Source organism: Athene noctua, chromosome 21 (genome assembly GCF_965140245.1).
Source record: "Athene noctua chromosome 21, bAthNoc1.hap1.1, whole genome shotgun sequence".
Classification (NCBI taxonomy): domain Eukaryota; kingdom Metazoa; phylum Chordata; class Aves; order Strigiformes; family Strigidae; genus Athene; species Athene noctua.
Genome location: NC_134057.1, coordinates 11,244,421 through 11,264,882, shown reverse-complemented (window position 1 = coordinate 11,264,882; position 20,462 = coordinate 11,244,421). Strand labels below are relative to the sequence as shown.

Sequence of the window (20,462 nt, the reverse complement as noted above, 5' to 3'; positions counted from 1 at the left end):
CAGACTTCACTTAAGCCTCTTCACCTCCACCTCAGCAGTTTACAGACTGCCCCAGCTTCCCCCCAGCAGGCAGAGCAGCTCCCCAGCCCACCCCAGCGTACCTCATTGAGCGCACCAGCCTTGCCAACAGAGTCCTTTTTTCCTCGTTAGTAAACTTCATAACTCCTGGCGTCTCAAACTTCTGCCGGATCCACTGGCACTGCTCCACATCATTGATGAACATAAATTCCAAGCCGATGTGTTGGCAGTAGGTATTCTAGGATGTGAAAACACCAACACAGAAGCTTTAGGAGTTAATGGGCCAAGAAGAAACAAATACATCTTTTAAATTATATTTTCTGTCTATGTTACTCTTCTGAAAGCTATCTTGTCTCCTTCCTCTTCCACTTATCTTCCCCACGGTAATCCTATAAGTGAATAAATTAATTTTTTTGTTATTTAATTTATTATTTTATCTGGTTTGTGCCAGAAAGCTTTCTCTACAAAGTAACATTTCAAAATTTTGAATCTGGAAGATTCTCATTTGGTAATGCATTCAAAGTAGGCCAATAAACCTGTCTGAAACTGACGGGCATATTTCACCTAACTCGCTTACAGGCATAATAGACTCTTTTCTTTAGATGCACCAGCAAAGATTTCAAGTAATTTATCAAAATTTACCCTGTCTTTTTTTATATGTCATCTGAAATCAAGCAACAGAGATGATGAAAAGACAGCTATGAAGCCTCATGCAAATTATCTGATAACTGTCAAGTATCAGAAGGCTGGAAATCTGAGAAATAATTCAAGCAGCTGAGAGCAGAAAGGACAGGGGGAAAAAAAAATGTAAAGACACTTCAGAAATTTTATCTTTTTGTTGAATTTTTTAGATTTTCTTTTTCTTACCTTAAAAAGAATATTTCACCAGAAAAATGTGTCCAAAATACAAGTCAACAGAAGTAAGACCTATTGTGAGTTTGAGACAACACCGCTCTGAATACATAGCCTGTGCTATCTCCTGCCTCGGAAAAGGAATTTAATGTTAATTTCAATTAAAAAAATCCAAAACTCTGGAGAGAATAGGGAAACCAGAGAGTTATTTCTCTTTAACACAAATCAGTTCCTTGAGGTTTTTAGATTTTGCTATCGATTTTGTCCCTTTATTTGCACATCACAATTTTAAGCATCATCTCTTGAAAACTGCTGCACAGACACGCTAGAAATGCAAAAACCAAAAAGCAAATAAAGAGCTCAAATGCACAACAGAGATGTTGTGGCTTAACAATTTACCATGCTTCAGCTAAGCCAATGTAATTGTCAAACACTCAAGTCATCACATTCTCTCACACTTGCAACAGGTGGAAGCCGTGAACTCCTATATGCTCAGTAATTATTTTATTTTTACATTCTTGTAACCCAGTTCTCTATTTCATCCTTTAAAATATTTCCTAACTCCTACCCCTTTTTAGTCCAATGGATTTCATTACCATGCAAGAGAAATCTCTACAACTTCAGCATTCCAAAACCCTGGAAAAAGCACAATCAGGAATATCCAATACTTACTCAGTAGTTTACAAATCTGTTACCACTCGTACTTGCCATTTTGCTATTTGGAGTTCCCCTCTAATGAAGTTTGTTCCTTTCAATTATTTTTTCTTTAAATTATTTTAGCTTTGATGACTTCACATGGCATAACCATATCACCTGTCAGACAGTGAAACTCTAGAGATTGAGGATGGAAAACAAGGACCATCACTATCTACAAGCTACAGCTGGGCTTTCATGAATTTGGCACCCAACTCTCCTATTTCCACTCAGGTAAAAGTCTCACCAAAGCGAGGGCTCTGAGAGCAACCCCTGCACCGAGTACTGTATGCAAAGTGGTTTATCTGTGGTAGGACACTTAAAAGACAAGTTCTAAAGGCTCTACTCCTTTTAAACAACATCAGCTCTTTACAGAACTAGAGCCTGAACTAGTATTCTACCATATTCATCTCTTATGCTCATCCTTTATCTGCGTATTTCAGATATCAAGGCAATGAAACTAATGGTGCTGCCATCTCTAGAAACAGTACAAGGGTTATTTTTTAATGTTGTTTGAATTCTTTACATGCTCTATTAATAACTGACAAACGATACGTTTTTTGTGCCTGATAATGGGAAAAAGTTCACTTCTGTTTGCGGGGAAAAAAACCCAAATCAAAAAATATCCCACTGACCTCCAGCCGTTTGATGATCTCTCGCAGAGACAGACTGTTCTCGTTTCCTCCTATGAAGGTCGTTGTAGGCAGCTGAAAGACTTTGTCCAGATCCGATTCATGCAAACCATAAAACCCTGCAACAGGCCCATTATCAATTTGTGAAGCAGGGCAGCAGACAAAAAGGAAAGAAGAATTGTTTTTCACACGACCACAAGTTAAGTTTAATAAAGCAATATTAACAAAGAAGGTACCGGATTAAAAATTGGAAGTGTAAATATTTTGGAGGAATCCATTAGCACAATGCACTTCAGTGTGGATTTTAAAAAGAAATGTTTAAATTAAATGGTTATTGTTTGATTAGAGGTACCAAACTATTCTTTCTTAAATGCTCAGATAGAACAACTGAAATGATAATCACCCAAACCTCCTTCTATTTTAGCATGTGCCATCAATTCTCCACATTAGATCTTGCACTTCACTGTTCAATAAAATAACTAACAGTAATGACTGGGATTTCTTCCTTGCTCTGTCATGAGCAACAAACAAAATGAACCACTTTTCACAGAACCAGCTGGCTGGCAGCACACTGGATTAATTTATACAACAGTTATAGACAGACTAAGAGAAAATAGAGAACATGTTCAATATAACGCTGTGCAAACGCTCTGGGAGAACTTCCGAGGTATTTCTGGTCACCCTTTCTCAGGAAGTTCGTTTGCAATGTAATGTCCAGGCCGTGTAAGGGCTGTACAGCTCCCCGCCCCAATCAGCGAACCCCGACAAAACAGACAGATTGCCACACGCACCCCAAATAAAACAAGTAGCATCCCATCTTGATTGAGACAGAGCTAAACGTTTTCTGGCTGAGAATATGGTTTAAGAAAATATTTAACTATTACGCAGTTTCAAAAGCCAAACTACACAACAGAAAAGACTGAAAGACTCATACGGATGCAATTTGAAGGCTTTGGATGGTAAAGTTTAACTTAGACCTGTTTAATGAAGAACAGAAAAAATAGCCTTCGAGTACTTATAGGGGCTACAGGAAAGGTGGGGAGGGACTCTTGATCAGGGGGTGTAGGGTAGGATGATGGGTGATGGTTTTAAACTTTAAGAAGGGAGATTTACATTAGATCTAAGGAAGAAATTCTCCCCTGTGAGGGGGGTGAGGCCCTGGCACAGGCTGCCCAGAGCAGCTGTGGCTGCCCCCTCCCTGGCAGGGCTCAAGGCCAGGTTGGACGGGGCTTTGGGCAACCTGGGCTGGGGGAAGGTGGCCCTGCCCGTGGGACTAGATGGTCTTTAAGGTCCTTTCCAACCCTAACCAGTCTGCGATTCTGTGATTTAGAGTTGAAGTCAGGCCATAGAACTGCATTGCCACCACTTTAACTATGCAGCACCATCAGTAATAACATATTTTGTGGTTTAAAAATAATATGTTTTTAAAATATTTTTAATTTTAATAATATACTTTAATATCAAAACTAGAGTGACCAAAAAAAGTGTTTGTTCATCACTATTTCTTCTTTTTTGTACCATAATAGGTTTTTCCAGCACCAAATTCATTCTATAATAGTAAAAGAATAAAAATAAAAAGAGAAAAAAAGGAAGAGGGGGAAGGGACACCAGGGATGACAGGGTCTTTAGCATCATTTGAAACAAAGCAGTGCTAACATATCTTTTTTTTTTTTTTTTAATTTTTTTTCCCCCCTTTGCTGACTTTCTCTCAGACGTTTCAGGCTCTTCATGTTCTGTCACGCAAAAACCAGAACATGTACAGGAATGAATTGGGCACACACAGAACATCTGTGCTTTGTGCTGCAGCACTGCATATTTAGTGAAGCATCACCTCACGTTTAAAGAGATACAACCTTATGGAAATCCAGGAGTTCCTGAAAGCAATTATATAACTTGCATCATGCAGTAGGTACAGCTGTAACTAGCTGCATTTTCAGAAGCAACTCCCAGAAGAAACTACCAGGAGGTTTCTCAAAAAAGAAACCAGAAGATGGGACAAAGCAAATGCACAAATAAAAAGAATAAATCAAATACTAAAATACTTTCTGTACTAGCAGAGACCTTTCATAAATTTCCTGCCTGGAACATTCAAGGATAGACGTTTGAGATCCTTCTCTTTTTTGTTTTGTCAAGACTAGGTTAGAAATTTTGTTTCCCCTCACTAACTGAGGTATCACCTCGGTTGCCCTCTCAGACACGTCCCCCATCTCATTCTATACAGTTCAAAGAAATTTGTACTGACATGCCAGCAGTCACCCATGCTCCAAACAAATTATATTTACCCAGTAAACGTCTAATGTACGTTCTAGTAGGTACTTTCCTTTAATTAGAGCTGACAAACTTCAAAGAGTACCCCTGATTTGTGTAAGTACCGCTCTATTTACAGGCTTAAGCACTCCACTGCCTTCACATGATCAAGGGTCAGAACTGAAAGCACAGCAGCAAAGAGGCAGTAGGTACTTAACAGTAAAATCAAGTAGAACGTGTTTTATCTACTACTTGCACTATGCGTTATGTCTGGTCCAAAAAGCTTCCCTACATATCAAAGAAAAATTGATTCAGTGCCTATCAAGAAGAAAACCACATTTTAAACAAACCAGCTAGATTGAACAGTAGAGAAAAATCAATCAGATGTTCTTTTATTCAAGTAGAGAGGAGCAAAGAAATTGATGAGTGCAATTTCTCAGCGATGCCCTCTTAGCAACAGCAAAACCTTGGGAAAAGCAGCCCCTGGTGTATGACACTGCTCCAGCAGCAAACCCAAGGTAGCACCTTTGGGTTATATCCACAGGTCAAGAATTCTACACTTCCCGTGTTTTCTTCTGATACCTTCAAACAGACTTCTTCAAGTTATACAGAAGGAACAAGTATCAGAGGCTAGAATCCAAATTTGCTATGAAATTTACCCTAAATTCCTCCAGCCAGTGTTTGTTTATTGCCTGTTTTTCCTACTGACTAGCCTTCAGATGTCCCCAGTCAAAACAAGTATCAAGCATAACGCTAGAGAAGTAATTTAGATTACCAGAATCTTGGCCTAACGTATTGTTTAGTATGAATTTCTGGTGTGGCTCAAAACCATAATCGTTCATCAGAAGGTGAATTCACAGGAACTTCACCTGTGATCTCACAGGAGAAATTCCATCATCCTGACATTTGAGCCCCCTTATAGATGCTTAAAGAAACTATTTCATGATACCAGCAGGCAGCGAAGAAGCTCCCCCGAACGGTCTTATTCACCACAGCCCAACGAGAGAGAAGAGACAAGAGGCCTTTGCAACTACCAAGGCACAGAGCGTACACACCGAGTTTATCGATCGTGGTGATTAAGTCAGATGGAACAAATGAATCCAAGTCCGCATCCAGAATTCCAAGAGGATCCAGCTGAGCCACATGATGGCCACGGATCTGAAAAAGGATGGAAGCGAGAGAAAAATGAAATCACACTAACAGAAGTCAGACAAAGGGAAAAAAGTCACTGATCTCTCTCCACAGTATGTGTATCGGCCACGGAGTCAAATAAGCAACCACCACTAATGTCACAAGGGGGTCACATTTCCCAAGTTTTCCAATAAGAACAGGAAATAATCATTATAACTCTGAATATGCATACTACCTCTATTAAAAATTGCTGAATTCACATTAGAACATAACCTTTATTTTGTCTGACATACAATTTAGACTTCAGTGTAATTCCAGTTTAAGTACAAAAAACTACTAAAGATAAAACTACTTTAAATCTCTGGGTAAAAATTAAGAAACTATGCCTGGTCTATAGATCCTAATTATTTGCTAATTCAGTCATTTTGCATTTTTGCCTGAATCCTCCTTTCTGCATCTGCAGAACACTAAAATATAGCACTGCTGACCTAAAACAGATTGGTGCTGAAGAAGTTGATATCAGAAGTGAAGGGATGACTCTTCACGAGCTCTGCTCCACATCAGATAGCCTTCATGCAATTTCAAGAAACTAATCTATGATAAAATTGACATTCAAGACACCAAAGAACACAAAATCAATGGGGAATTTAGGCAGCTTTCAGTTTACAATATGACTGGTGTTAATGCGTGTCACAAGTGGCTGTAAACTAGTGCCTTATATTAACATTTAACATTGCTACAGAATAAATAACCGATCCAGAGCCAAAAATAAAAAACAGTTTTTAAAATGTCCCTTGAGCGTGATTCTCATGTATCAAATGATCTCATTAAAAGTTTTTTATAGATTAATATTTGAATATTTTCTTTAATATTTTTAACGAGACATTCAGATCACTCGGGTAGAATTTCGTTCACGCTACTAGTACTCTGCCTCTGGAAAAAAGTTAATAAACTGCAATATTAGTGATGAATTGCATCACGCAGTAATAGAGTGTATTCAAGGTGTGATTCGTCAAGAAGTGACTGGTAAAAACACTCTACAAATGTTCTGTATTTGCAATTTGTATTTGTTCATAACAAAACCCTTCCCACTCACAAGCTAACAGAAATAGGGCGTCCTGTTTAGAACCACCAGTCCTACAAATTCATCCTGGCCTCTGAGATTCTTTGCATCTCATGAATCACCAGTAATAAAACTCTGACAGGCCAAACGATGCCCACGGCAACATCTGTGCCACCTCATTGTTTACAGCAGCACAAAGTCTATCTGACTGGAACTAAGCAAACAATTCTGTCTCAAACATCATCAACAGGAAAGAATTCACCTCGCCGAGCTACATCTGCTCTGCAGTATTAGGAGGAAGAGGGAGAGGATTAGCACAAACGCCAGAACCCAGAAGAGCAAATTAAAAAGGTGCCGTGGCATATTACATTCCAGGAGCAGTTTGATCTTTAAATAAGACAGTATTTTCCTCATTATCAAGTTATTTTTTAATAAGTCCACTTCTTTCACTGGGCACAGAAAACAGTAACTGCAAAAAATCAGAGATCAACCTTGTGAAAATACATGTATGGAAATTTTTCATCAATTGTCATAGATACGACTAAATGCAAGTACAGACTACCTGAAACCGGACTTTAAAATCCTATTTGCTAGACACAGATGAAAACCAAAAATCTACATTATAAAAGACTCAAGAAATGAATTGATCTACACTAATTTTTGTTAAGCACACACACATTTCACTGGAAACCTTCTTCCAGTGCGTCCAGCGCTCTGCGTTAGAAAAAGCAATAGATGAACTGCCTTTCCAGAAGCCCAGCTTAACAGACCACTAAAGCAGTTTACCACAAAAACCATAAAATACCGACAGGTTTGAGAAATGAAAATTCTGTATCCTTCTCCATTTCATTTCGTTATCAGGCAAAGGAAGGTCAAATTGATCATATCCCTTCAACGCTGAATTTAGAGGGTATTAAATACCTTTTAAAAACAGACAGTTGCCTTGGGCAATCCTCTCTCATCGTTTGTTGCAGATACATGGGCACCTGCCATTTATACAGACATTTCTGTTCCATCACTGAGTCAGACAGCAAACTCTTCCAAATACAGGAAACGACATGGCAATCCCTGAACTATTTTCAGGTGAACGGTGTCAAAGCCGTCTAACATTCTCCGATTTTCCCCAATTCTTCCAACAAAGTTTTACTGCAGGTAAAAGCGACTGGGCTGAAGCGGGTGTTTCTACATAGCTACTTCTAAGCAAATTTAATATATTCTTTATATTCACAAACCTTTTGACTCTTTTGCAACACCTCTCCAACAGCTGGATTAACAGTTCACATCTGAAACAATGGTGACAGTGCAATGGTGTACAGAAAAAAGTTTTTTAGAAAAGTTCCTCTTCTATCCCTCCGATGGCAGCACAGAGGACTCAAAATTATTAGTGGAGGGCAGAATAGATCTGCTCAAGTCAAACTGTAGCCAACTTCTTGGGAAGTTACATACTTTTTTTTAAAACAAAAAAGGAAAAAAAAATCAAACCGGAATATTTTGCTCAACACAGATCTACATGTTTAGCAGGGTGGTTTTTTGTTTCACACCGTTTTTATGCTTTTTATTAAACACAAGTTTAAATAAAAATGTTTAAACTTGTTTTATATTTAGAAAACATCTAACCAAAACCACTGTGCTATTTCCAAAAGGCTTCGTCTTTTAGAGGAAAAGAGAAAATTATACTTAATTTTTTTCTTTAATAAAAAAAATCTGATTGTGAAACAAAGTCCACTCGATGAACAGCTCTCTAAAAGACCTTCAAAGCTGACCCAAAGTCAGTACCAAAATTCAACTTCTGGTTAATTTGTTATTTCTCCTCTCTCTTTTTACCTATAACCCTGCTCAAATCAGGAATATCCAAATTCACACCAGATGCATGAGAAGGCAAGCACATTGCCTCCCTTTTTAAAGAAAGGTAGTAACGTTTAGAACTGTAATATAAACTTTCCCAGAGGTGAAGACAGACTTGGACCATGGAAAAGTTTGCTGTTGAAGAGAGGGAAAAGTTCTTATTTCCCTGCACACATCAGGAGATTCATTAGTACCAGCATATCCAGGACAACTTCCTTCATATGAAGCAAAACTATTACAGAGAACTTAAGGTTCCCAATTTGGTCAAGTAACTTATTGAATCAGACACACACACAAAGAAAGAAAATCTTTGTCCAGTGAGCCAAAATAGCAAAGGCTAAGCACTGACATGTTTGGCTCCTGCTCCCGGTAAATAGGCAAAAACCCAAAAGACTGGTGTTCCCTTTCACAAATGACGGTCTCCAAAAAGAGCTTCCCGGTCCAGCCAGGTGAGCAGCACCAGGGCTGTGGGTGATCCGAGCCCTGAGCTTGCTGGGCCAGAGGAGCATCCCAGTCTGACTCCAGAGCCGCAGCGTTCAGACGCTGTGCTGGGGGGAAAGGACGGTCTAGTTCCAGACATGCTGGAGCAGAAGCAATGCAACAGGCAAGAGTTAAGGCAGAAGACAAAGAAGAAGATAAAAGGAAGAAAAAGGCTGCTTGCAAAGAAGAGACCCTCCCACACCAAGGCCAAAGTACACTTACCTGGTACGCTCTTATCAAAGACTGCACAGCAAGGTGATCTTCAACAAGCTTTTCAGCTTTACCCGGTGTCTGGGCCAGGCCATGGCTCTGGAGGAACGATGCCTTTCTGTCCAACTGATCAGGTAGGTGGGGGTCATAAGGTTGGCCAGCATTAGCATTTCGGAAAAACAAATCCCAGGACTGGACATGTGCACAGAGAAGGAAAGGAGGAGGAAAATTTATTACCTCAACCCAAACCAGCTCCTTCAAGCTGCAAACAGTACCTGAGCTCGTTCCAGAACCACTAACAGGCAGCAAAACCAGTGTTTTGTTTACACAGAACCCTCTTCATCTCACGCCTTACACTGAGCTTGTTCAGAAGAAAATTCTCCAGCACGTGTGAGTGCAAAGCGTCCTTGTACATTATTCATTCCCACAGCTCTTTTTAAGTGTGATGTTTGTTCAGGCAAGCAGTAATGGGCATGATATTATGCTGCTGGTAAAGAGGTATCAAGCCTGTAAAACTGAAAACCTTAATGAATTAAATTAATCCATTCCTTTAATGATACTTACAGAATTTATGATACTTCAAGACACTCACTAAGTATGCTAAATCAGAATCTGTCCTTAAGGGCCTTTCTTGAAGAAATGGTTTAAAAGCAATTACAGCTTTCCTGAGTGAGGCCTCTGGTCTGAGATCCTTTCCTCGCTAGCTTCAGTTACCTTACTACAAAAGAAATTATAGACCTGGTTTCAGGTGCAAGTCATAACTTTAGAAGAGTACATTTCAGAAGCTGAGTCACGACAATGAAAGTTCCTATTTCCAACTGCACTTTCACACAAGCCACTTCCTCCACATCTGCCCGGGTCTGGTTTTCCTGAACTGTTTCCATTCTGATGAGGTGGTCACCGTCCCACGCGGGGATGGTATTAGAGATAGGGGTGCCAACAGACAGCAGCAGAAAGGAATAAAACCTCTGAGATGCTTATACCAAATAAAGAAGAAAGCCTGCACTAGCAGGGGACTAATCAATACTTGCCCTTAGTTTACAGTTTCCATAAGAGGCAATGGAAGGTCATAAAACACTTTCCTCAATTCGGCTAAGTAAGGAAAGGAACCTATTTCAAAACTTTAAAGTCTTTGTGATTGGAATAGAAGAACTGTAAAAGCTAAATATCATTTTGTACAGTGCATGTTATCTACCCTGGCTGTGAGCTTGGCATTAAAGCATTTCAAGGAACCAGTGCCAGAAAAAACAAAAGGTAGCCCAAAGATTTGATTTTTAATAAGAACGTTACTTAATATATTCATTAAGAATACACAAAAGAATCAAAATAATATACCAACACTGCACGACAGACAAATATTTCTAAAATTCTCTTTTCATTAACAAAAAGTCTTCACACTGAAATTTCTACAAGCTTTAAGGTGTTCAGAAACACTATGAGAGGGGCACCCAACCTTTCCAGCTCAAGCTGTGGGAGCAGAAGGACCCGCTGGCCCCGCGGGCAGGAACCTCAGCGTTAGCACGGAGCCACTGCCTGAGACACACTGCTTTAACGCACCTCTCGCCTCTTCACTGAGACAAAGCTGCACGGATACAAACACCATAAGCTTACTTAAGTTATCACCCCGCTCTTACACAGACTCGATCTAAACACAGCCTAACTTTTATATGCCATGCCAAATTAAGATTATAGATCATGTTTGTTGGTCTGTTCCAGACACACCGATGGAAGAATTCCTTCCTCCTCCCTTCTCTCATTTATGCCCATCTCCCATGTTCTTCTGACTGTGACACCTCGCTAGCCACACTGAGATTAGAAATCTGAATTACACAGCATCCTATAAATGGTTTATAAATCCATCGGTGTAACCGCATTTCCTCTGGTATTCTCTCCACAAACCTTCTTACTCTGTTCTATACTGTATTGTTATTCCATGCCTAGGCTGCACCTAGTCTGAGAGTCTGCAGATCCCTGACAGTGGAAGATCAGATACAACTCCTTCGTGTTACAACTAAGGCTGCTTAGACTGGATGAATCACCCTGGCAAGACAGTTATTAACTTTTATTAAATTAGGAAATTCCAAGCACACATTTGGATCCATGACAAATCTAGTACTTGGTATTCTTCCAAAATTTTAATTAAGAATATGCTTTCCTTATGTTAAAGTTCCTTCCTCACTTTTTCCAGCACCATGATACACATACAATGATGAGAATAACGTAACTATTCCTTTGTTGAGTCAGAAGCTTTTCATTTAGATGTGAGCACATCGCAGCACAGCCCCTCAAACAGTTGGTTTTAGACAAGTGCTCTATTGAGACAGTTGCTAAAAAGATTCAAATAGACTTGCCCAACAAGCTACCTGTTTAAAGAGAATAAGCATAAGACCCTGTCTTCATGCAGACTCAGAAGGAAATACCTTCCAAACGTTTCCATCTGAAGATGCAGCCAGCTGGGACAGAAGGAACCCACACTATTTTTTCCTACCGCATTTTTGAACATTGATTTGTTGGGCAGGCTTGACATTTAATCAGAAGGGAGGGAAAATACATCATTTGGCTACAGAAAATTAGTTTTTTCTAGATATACATCCATCAAAGCCTTCACAAATTTCTATAGTGTCTTTCAAGATTGATACCAGATTATAGTCTTCAAGTCCTGTGTATCAATGTCAGTCTTTGGCAACAGCACTTGCCACGTGACTGAACAGACAGACCAGCTTGGTCTCACGGCAAACCTGCAGGTTCTCAACAAAATCAGTAAAGTTCTTCAAGAAAATGGTAGAGAAAACTTATAATAGAAAAACTTATAACAGAAAAAATACATCTGTAAAAAATAAATAACCGTAGTGATATATAATACATTGGGGTTTTTTTTCCCCCGTCAGCAAATTTATATTGTAGTTAACTATTATTTTCTGATGTAATACAATTCAAGTGATTCAGTGGCAGTATTCTACTCTCATATAATAAACAGTGCTACACTTAAAATAACAAGTAACATATTAGTTATCTGGATGGTTTGGGTTTTTTTCTAGTGACATCACAATATTTATCAACTGCAGTGAGGACAGTAAAGCCACAGAAGACACACACTGAGCATCACTACATCGTTTAAGAAAAAAAATGAAGCCAAAACAAAACAAAAAGCCCCACACTTTCTCCAAGTACATAAAACAAGGAAGTGATTACCCACTCACAGCAGAGCAGCTGCCTACAGGATAACATGGCAGGCATTATGTACTCAATATCCAACCATGCCATTTTGTAATTAATCTTGTGAGAGTAATAACTGAGCCTTGTCAAGCTTCTCCCTTATGATCTATGGCCCTGACACCATGCTTCAAGGAGAAATAATGATGCCTTTTTCAGAGCACACGTCATTTTATTCTGATTGTTGTTTTGGCTACTCTAAGGACAGGAAATCTGAAAGCAAGGAAAAGCAGGAAGTCATCAGGAATGGATTGGCACAAAGAATAAAAGCTCCTATGGATATAAATGCATATTCCTTTATATATAGCCATGGTATACATAGAATGGAGAGATTCTTAGGAAAAGGGGTAGTAACACTAAATATGCTCACTGGAACATGGCAGCCACATTTCAAAGTTTTAAATAAGCATACATGGGAAGACATGTCCGCTCAAATTTTCTGAGAGGTAAATAACTTGAGAAGACTTGAATAACTGAAGTTTCTAAGTAAAAGTGAACAGAGCATGATTTTTAAAGCCTAGGAAAAATAAAGCTTTTTCATCTCATCAACTAGAAGGAGGTACATCCCCTCTGATAAGGAGGTGATAACCAAGAAGAAACATGAGGAAATGTAGGAAACAAAAGAGGAAAAAAGAGTAAAGGGGATGTAATGTCTAAACACCTACCACAGACTGGCTCTCTAAACCATGCTGGACATACCGGATAAAACAGTGAAATATGAGTGGCCTGCAGAAAGAATCAAATCATTAACAGCACCATAACCAACACCACAGACGTTGTTGGTGTCTCTTGATGTTATTTTCCATCACTTCCACCACAAATTCATAACTTGCCTACAGTCATACAGCTACGACATGAATTTTTTTTGTATTTTTAAGAAAACGGGGTGAGTTCAACGCTCATCATTTTTAACCTGTTTTATTAAAGCCCAAACTGAACAATTTCTGTCAACGAAAATCTTGGGTAGGTATTTACAGCTGATGAAATTAAATGGTTTTTAAGAAGCCAAAAATGAATTTTGTTAATAAAGTAAAATTAATCAGCATCATTCTCCTCCCCCCTTTTTTTTCTAGGCTGTGAAAAACCTAATTATTTAGGCAGGAATAGTTGTAAAGCAATCCACAATGTCCATCAATCATATTCTTTTAAGCTTCATAAACCAGGGACACAGTGAACTTACTTCAGTTCATTGTTGTTGTAAGTTATTACATATAGTTAACCCGGAAAAGCATCCACACGTTTTCAAAATGCATCTTGAATTAGACGAGATGCACTCGCTAGGCCACACCCTACTCCCCCAGCATATTTACATTGCTCTGTTAATTCACTTTTGCTAATTTATGGGTCGCTGTTCAACCTACAAACTGCATCACCAGATCCATTGCCCAGCGGTGCCTGAGCTGTCAGGCGAACTGGTCAATCTTTCGGCAGGATTTCTAGCCTTCCCACCTACCCCTAATTATGGGCAAAACAAGAGGCAGGCCTACATTTCGCAGCAGCCTCTAGTCTCGGGCTCTCCTAGTCCCGGCTTACCGCGGCCGTCAGCACCCTGGAGAGCGGCCCCGCCCCGCTCCCTGCGCGCGGCGGAGCGCCCTGCCCAGCGCTGGGGCCCAGTTCCTGAGGTTTATGCCCCAGCAGGAGTTTGCAAGACTGACCAGCAGCAAAATTCACTCCTCTGTAACGTGTCTGAACGGGAAATTTCATTCCTCTTAAAGAGGGGCGTCGTGAAGCGATGGAGCTTAAACGAGTCACAACAAGATGTCACCACGCACGCTCCTTACACGTGAGTTTATCCCTTCAGTGTCCTCAAAATAAAGGGTTAATATCGACCTATAACCCCAACACATCACGAGGGCTTCTCAGGGATTAATTCAATGCATCCACACAACGTGCTCCCCTGCTCTACACTGGCAGTGACACAGCGAGGAATCAAAGAGCGATGGGATGGGAGGAGCAGCCACTCCTGGAGGTCTCTTCAGTTCCAAGTTAAGGCATAATAAAAAAGACCTGGGATCTATCTGCTATATGAATAACATCCAGCCTTCCGAGTTGTCGCTGCGTATGTCACTTTCCAACAAGTCTAAATTCATACGCAACTTCCAAAAAAACCCAAACAACCAGCTACAAAACCCCTTTTTTGTCTCCTTTTTTCCTCCCCCCCTCAACATGTGTCACTTCCTCATGCTCTAGATAGATTATCCAACTTAGAGCAACAACTTCCAAGTGACATTTATGATATATGTGCCTCAAGAATAAGGGAATACACAGCCAATTTGGTAAACATTTTGGGCACAATTCACATTCCTTCTCTAGAAAATTACTTGTCTGTCTTAGAATTTATCAGACTTCTCATCAGCTTCTTCAGTTACTACACATGTATCACCATAAGAGAGACGCCCTTGTCAGCAGAAAGCTTGTGAAAAAATGTCTACGTATTCTGCCCACAAGAAAGGATTTGGGCAATAGATTTAAAATTTTAAAAAAGCAAACAAATCTATGTCGCCTGGAGAGAGAGGGAGAGAGACAGAACAAAATACTTCTCATGATACTTAAGAAGGCTTCTCTGACAATTTCAGATTCAGTTTTAAGGTTACAACTTCCACAGCTACCTAAAGGAAACTGAACATTCATCTCCAGACAGTTTAGGTGCAGCAATGTCAACACATACTGTTTAAATATAACATATCCTCTGATGTAACTTTATTATAATAAAGAAAAAAAATTCAAAGTATTTTATTTCTTGGATATTCTAGATGTAACTAATTACTTATCAGACTGCTCGAACAGCATTTCCACAGAGGAATGCTGAAAGTTTCTGAGCAGCTTACTAATTCTGATCTGGACTTCTCATTCCTTTCGCTCAGTTCACCGTGCCCGTGGCTCCTCTGTACTTTTTTAGCTGCAATATCACATCTTAGAACAATCAATATGTGGGAAATTAGTTTCATATTTTTCATTTCATATGAGACCTTTTTCTGGACTTTATATAAAACAAGTTAAAAAAGAAAAAAATCGATTCCGCTATTAACCTGATATTATCACTTACAGCCAAGTTTTAGACTCACCTTATGTACACTTTTAGGGTTCTCAAGCCATGCATAATACATTTCCTCCACATAATTCGAATTACTCCCACTCAGGAATGGTTCTGAGGTTCCTGATGAAACATACCGTTGGCCATGTAAAAACACCCTTCTGGCTGTATCTTGCTTCTCCAGGAGTTTCATGCCATGCCACTTCAGCGTGGCTGCAAACAACTTCAGATGACTCATGTTTGCCTATTAGACAGAAGATCCAGGTCTATTAATAAAGACAAAATAAACCTAATCAGAAAAAGAGCAAATGAATTGCAGACACAGCCTCACAGTGAAAACGGAGGTTTATGGCTAAAGAGCTCCTCAAGAGTCAGGCCTAGGCACGAAGTTCTCCTCAGGAGAGGCGCTCCGTGACTGGCTGCGGAGCTGCGCTTATGGCAGAAGCCTGCTGACGGCCATCCCACATCAAATCAGCTCCCCTGGCCGCTTCTGTAACTGAGAACATCACCCTGGTTCCTGAGGCAACCGCGAGATCGCTCGCACCACAGGACCCCGGAGCTCCGGCTCCCTGGGAACAAATGAGTGTGCAAAGCCCTGACTCCTCTGGAGCTCTTGGCAACCGCGAGCGCTGTCTGTCCGCTGGAGGAGCCTGTGGCCTTTTACCAAGCCAGCCTGGGGTAGGGTCGACGAGCAGCCTCAACTGCAAACACACCGGCTAAAAAAAAGCCCGCTGCCTCAAATTTATGCCATGAATAAGGGAACTGACAAAATACTTGTGTTAGTTAAGCATTCCTATCAACATCAGCCTTCCACCAGACAGGGTTACACTGAGAAAAGGCTCCGTTCAGTTTGATTTCCTAACTAGCAACGTTTCTCTTGTCCTTCCAATGACCTCTTAAGAATTTTTTAACAAGGAGAGCAGATTCTCTGTGATTTTCAACACAATGACAAAAACAATGACAAAAACAATAAGGGTTGGATCTTGGGAATGCTGAACAACATCAGCTCCAGTGCTAGCGAAGGGCATCAACGCTCGCCTTCAGAATGAAAAGAACAAATGTAGCTTACAGTTACACCAAAAATAGTATAATCTTAACGCTGAAGTTGCTAAAATTGCAAAGGAATAGCAATAATACGAAAATAAATTATTGGTCTTGTTTTCACTTTAGAAGTATCTGGAAAGCTACAAGTACATAAAGGGTAGGCTACTAATGAAGTGGAAGAAAAATTCAGAGGTAACTCAGGTGTGTCTCATTTGTTGTCCATCTAGAGAAATAATTTATATGGTCAGAAGGTAAAATTCAGGTTTTTCTGTTGTTTAGCGTGACTAGTTGAACAACTGTTAAAAACAAGCAAAAGTACTGAGCTGCCAAATGAGTTTTAAAGTGTTTTAAAGACAAAACTTTTTGAGTTATAGGTCAAATTTTATATTATCTATTACACATGAAGATTATTTTATCTCTAACTCAAGTAGTAATAGATACCTTAAAAATTCTGTATGAACATTTTCTGTATATAAATCCCATTATTTTTCCAGTTTTTCCTCTTCCCCCTCTCCCTCCAAAAAAGGGAATACACGGTTATAAATTTCCTACATTTGTAAGGGATAGGAAGAGCTGTATTTTTAATCATCCAACTTAAAAATGAATACTGATCTTAAAAAAAAAAAAAAAGGCTCCTACTGAATAAAACAGCATTACTGCATGCTCTTCTTTGGCATCACATTGTTAACATGATGTTTATAACTCAACACGTATTTTGAAAGCTAGATCACTCTTCCAGTTGCGACTTTAGCCGTATCATCCCAGCAGTGACTCTCCTCCTGCTTTATCACACTAAATTCCCTTGTCTCCTCCTTCAAGACTTCTGCAGCCTTTTCACTCTCATCCACCAGCTGGGCTGACACCGACCTCCTGACCCCAGCCACCGTCACCCACTGACTGAATTTTCCAAACAAACACTGGTTCACATTCCCCATAGCGCCCAGATATGTGGAAAGTATTCACCAAACAGCATCACCAAAAAAAACTAGCGTGCAATCCTCCTTTAAACCTACAAAACTCCCAAACGCACCCGTGCTTCTCTCCCCACTTGGCATTTTCAGCAAATGGGCAATGGTTAGGCTACTAGCATGCTCAATCCCCTGTGCGTTAGCATTATTTCCTCTCTATAGTCACTTGGCATTTCCCAGATTCAAAGCTTATTACAACACCGATTTCCTCCTTTGTCAACACCTCGTCCGTGATCAGGACTCCTAGATAACTGTACGAACATAAATACTATCAGCACCATTTTGAAAGCAGGTTAAGTCCTGTAAAAGCTCAGAGCAACTGGGACAACACTGAGAGTTAACACATAGTCTGCATACCTAATTCTCTTTAAGATGTAACAGCACTACAACCACTACGAATGCACCACGTCATCTTGCAAAACTTGGTAAGATTTCAACACGCTGTAACAGTAAGAACTGAGAGGTCACCATGGCACTTAGGACTTTATGCCTGTGCCCATTCTGCTACAAAAGATTCTTATTCCACGCAAATCTCACTCTCTGCCACCAAACTTCTGCACAGACACCTCAGAGGTGGACACTCATACCTTAAAGGGTTACCTACTCTCACTTGAATTGCTTCACAAAGAGCTGGGAGAGAAGGGAATGAGAGGAACATTTTTCTCAGTTTATCAAACTACAGCAGCAAGCTTTACGGACAGGTAATTTCACATTCTTTCTTCCTATTATGTCTGCCCTGGAGAACATGCAGATCTTTCTTCCAGCAGTTAGCAAAGAACACACAGCAAAATAACAAAAATTTGTCAGGGAGATTTGAAAACAGATGCAAATTATATATAATATAATAGAAATAAAGAGCTTATGAGTGGTACCAGTCACTTCCCTCCAGTTTTCAAAATTTCAGAATGGGATCAGAGCCATACTTCAAGCTGTAACTACTGAATACCCAAACTACAAGAGCAGATATGGGCTATGTCACTCCTGTGAAGATACAGAGGTCACAGGTGAAGAAAACATCCCAGGCATTATTCCCATCTCGTGCAAAAGCAATGCCTCCATTTTTATGCAGGTATGAAACAAACATGGACAAAGCCACCACACATGCAATTCCAGTCAGATTTCAGCTACAGACTGACTCAACAAAACCGACTTCTTCCTAGTTCCTCCTTTGGCACACACCACTCTTCAGCACAGATGGCAGCTGTCAGCAGCTGAACAAATCGGAGACCACCAGCATGATCATAGACCATTCCAGCCCACTCAGCCTTAAGACTGTCAGTCAGAAATCAGCACACAGGGCAGCTGGCAGAAGTCTGAAGCAGTTAGGATTGTTCCACTCTGCTATGTTTCCTAAATCAACCCTGAAATGAAAACAGTAATTGACAAGGAATGAAGCTGAGCTAGGAGCAACCTAAACAAAGATATTAATTAAATCTCTACCAGAGGTCAAAAATAAGAAAGAAGCAGTGAACCAAAAGAACAAACCTGATGTTTAATGCACCAAAGCACCCTTAAAATGGTGGAAGTAAATTAAAGCCCTAAGCAGCTGCAAATTTCTGCAGCTGTCCTGCAGTATGGTGTGTGTCTAAAGCGGTGAGGTAGTGTTCACCTTGGGACTTTCAACTCCAGAAGTGACATCATGTCATGGACAGTCTTGTGAATTATTCTACCCCGGTTTTTAGAGGGTAACAGAAGCATACGAAGGAGAGACAGCAAGACATTTCTGATAGCAAAATGTTTATGCAGCTTTTATCAAGATTGCTTTAAACATAAATACATTGCACAGGTTAGTATCGTATGAATCGGTGTTCCCCTGATATTGCCAGGTCCCTTACTGAGTTTCTTAACACAGACGTGAAGTCCTGCTCCCGATGTTAACAAATGTTCTTTATGCTGTGCGGAAGCAGCCACGGATCCATCCGGCCCGTATTTCCCACAAACGCTCCTACACCCACCACCATGGCCATCTTCTCCTACATCCCCACACAACTCATTCCTAAAGCTCTGCTTGAGATGGAATCATTCCAATAAAGCAAAGCTGGCAGTGAAAAAACTGGGTGAAGATAATCAAATAACTCCCAAAGCTAAGCCAATTATTAAAAAATTTCAGTTAACCAAAAATGGATAACTGAAACTGGAGAGGCACGGAGGAATATCCTTATCCAACACGGGATGTACACCTGCACTGCCGAGGGTTGCTGTCCCCCGCAGCACAGGCACACCCCCTGTACAAGGTGGAACTCGCCGCCCAGTCGCCCTGGCGGGGGCTGACGGGCCGCGCTCGCCCACGGCACACGCCCCGACCGCGGGCCCGGGGAGGCGCCCCCTGCAACAAACCAGGCAGGTTATCCCGGTGCCCCCAGGAAAACCCACTTCAGCGGGCGGGGCAGGGACGGCATCCCCGCAGGCTGCAAGCCGCCGCGGAAGAGCGGGCTGGGGGTATCTGGGAGGGGCCGGGTTTATCCTCCCGCCCTCCCGCAGCCCCCCCGGCCAGGCCCCGCCGCGCCAGGGTCGCCGCGCCGAGCCGCCAGCAGAGGCCAGGCCCGCTGGGGCCGGGCCGGGCGGGCCGCCTGCCTCCTCGCCCCGGGGCGCGGCCCTGCGGCACCGTTCCTCGCAACCGCGCCGCGAGCGGCCCCCGCCGCCCCGGGGAACGCCGCCCCCGACCCCCCGGCACGCTCCCCCGGGCCGGCCCCGAGCCGGGCCTGGCCGCCGGCCCCGACAGACCTGCGGGCGCGGGGCGGCTCCGGCCCACGGGCGGCGGCGGCGGCGGCGGGACAGAGGCGCGGGGCGGGGCGGCGCGCGCCGGGGGACCGTTACCTGCGTCACGTGAGGCGCGCGCTGAGGTCACGGCGGCGCCCCCGCGCCCGAGGCCACGCCCCCCCGCGCCCCTCGCCTCCGCCGCCATGTTGGCGGGGGGCGCGGGGCCCGGCGGGTGCGAGGCGGGGGGATCCCCGGGGCTGGGCCGCTCCCGGTACACGGCGGGGGCGCGACCCCCGTGGGGTGACCCCAGCGGGAGAAAGCGAGCACCCGCC

At 41.8% G+C, this 20,462-nt stretch overlaps 1 protein-coding gene across 4 annotated transcripts in view; it reads right to left on the bottom strand.

The window, feature by feature from the left end:
- OGDHL (oxoglutarate dehydrogenase L) overlaps nucleotides 1–20,259 on the bottom strand; it is a 52,922-nt gene extending 32,663 nt beyond the window's left edge. For 3 of the 4 annotated variants that reach the window (XM_074924245.1, XM_074924247.1, XM_074924249.1), the window contains exons 1-6: nucleotides 20,155–20,236; nucleotides 15,450–15,684; nucleotides 9,184–9,363; nucleotides 5,498–5,600; nucleotides 2,199–2,314; nucleotides 102–256 (exon numbers count right to left, since the gene is read on the bottom strand). In XM_074924245.1, the coding sequence (XP_074780346.1) occupies nucleotides 102–256; nucleotides 2,199–2,314; nucleotides 5,498–5,600; nucleotides 9,184–9,363; nucleotides 15,450–15,656 (761 nt within the window). In that variant the 5' untranslated portion in view covers nucleotides 15,657–15,684; nucleotides 20,155–20,236. The other variant, XM_074924246.1, reaches the window with a different exon arrangement.
- Nucleotides 20,260–20,462: the final 203 nt, after the last annotated feature.